We start from the raw sequence: 1,511 nt of genomic DNA on the forward strand, positions 1-1,511 counted from the left end.
AAAGAACTCCGAACTGCTTGCCGTCTTTTCCCCTCTCCTCAATTTGAATCTTTACATTTCTCTTGCTGAGGAAACTTTTTTAAAAAATATTCTCTCTCCTGAATTCCGTCGCAATGGCTCCCTTCTACAAGGCCGCAGCAGCATTTTGCCTAGTCGGGCTGTGTTGGTTTCAATCCGAGGCTGCCGAAGAAAAAAAATATATTTTTGAGGTAGCCCCAGCGGAAGAAGGTAAGCCTATTGCCGCTTATAATTCTCACATTATTTGTGTTTTCTCCCGTTTTGTTTGCTTCCAAGCCGTCAACTACTCAGCTGAGGCAGACGGAGGTCGCTGCATTGCCGATTGATTTTCCTGTCCGCATTTGTTCTCTGCAGACGCCTACTTAACTGCAAAGTTGGCCCGTAATGGAAAAATTACAGCTAAGACGAATACAGTAGAAAAGGATCCCCAGCTTGTCTCCAGCTTGCAGGGGAAAGTAGGAACCTCAACTGAAGACACCAATGCGGCGTGCACGACATTGATGACAGACGACCTTGTAAGCTCATAAAGTATAAAAGCAGGTGTGCATGGCGTTGCTCATACTACTGCTGTCTCAGTATGAACAGCAGGTCTCAACTGTAAGCACCGTTATTATACCCGACCGAAATTATGCATTTATTTCTATGATTGTCTGACACAGACTGAGCATAAGAATGCCACTTTGTCGTTTCGTTCCTGTTTTGGGTGTCCAGAAGAAGCTGTTCCATCACGCTTTCGAATATACAGAAGAACATGACTACCGTCAACTGGTACAGGATGCCGTCACAGCCGGATTGGAAGAGTTCGGGTAAGCAGATGCGATATCCATCTTAGCTAAAGGGAGCTTCCACTTGCTTTTGTAGCAAAACAAAGCGACAACGACGATAGATACTAAATCTACCCTGCTACCATCGCTGCTTTCCCCTCGTCCATATTCAAATCATCACATTTTTGTTGTGCTGCACTCAATGTGTGTTCTTCCACAGCAAAACGTACCCGGCGGATTCAGATGCGTGGAAACAGGTATGGAAGAAGGAAAAGGCTCGCAGCATGATGCACCTTCTCGGTGCTAGCAGCACTAAAATCGGATGTGTCATTGCGAAGTGTGTGGAGAAAAGTGTTGGTAGATACGCCAAGGCACAACCAAGAACAACAACGCCGGCTGTGCTTTTCTGTGAATTGACTCCTGGAGCAACAGAGAACGACGCCGCCTTTAGGTAAGCTTGGCGTTTTGGTTCTTACGTAAATTTAGACGTGAAAATCTACACTAACTGGAGATGTATTCTTTGTTTCTGTCTGTTTCGCCTTCCTTGCAGCGAAGACTACTTCAAGGAGCTTAGTACACGAACAACTGAATTAAAAAGTATGACAGATGAAGATCTGAAGGATCCTATTGTAACAAGCTCTGCAGATGCTACCGTTCCAAGCATTCTAACTGCCGGTTTGGTCGCCATCCTGGCAGCTATCTCTGCCTAGACAGGCAGATTTCCGCCGC

General features: G+C 45.7%; 1 protein-coding gene across 1 annotated transcript; it reads left to right on the plus strand.

The window, feature by feature from the left end:
- Positions 1-113: 113 nt before the first annotated feature.
- EMH_0097260 (uncharacterized protein) lies at positions 114-1,492 on the plus strand (the record flags this gene model as incomplete). Its single annotated transcript, XM_038023274.1, has 5 exons — positions 114-228; positions 373-533; positions 730-824; positions 1,003-1,119; positions 1,333-1,492. The coding sequence occupies 5 exons, from the start codon at positions 114-116 to the stop codon at positions 1,490-1,492; spliced, it is 648 nt and encodes a 215-aa protein (XP_037879128.1).
- Between the last annotated feature and the right edge of the window lie 19 nt (positions 1,493-1,511).

The sequence above is a fragment of the Eimeria mitis genome, genomic scaffold, assembly GCF_000499745.2.
Source record: "Eimeria mitis Houghton genomic scaffold, Emh_scaff9444, whole genome shotgun sequence".
Lineage (NCBI taxonomy): Eukaryota > Apicomplexa > Conoidasida > Eucoccidiorida > Eimeriidae > Eimeria > Eimeria mitis.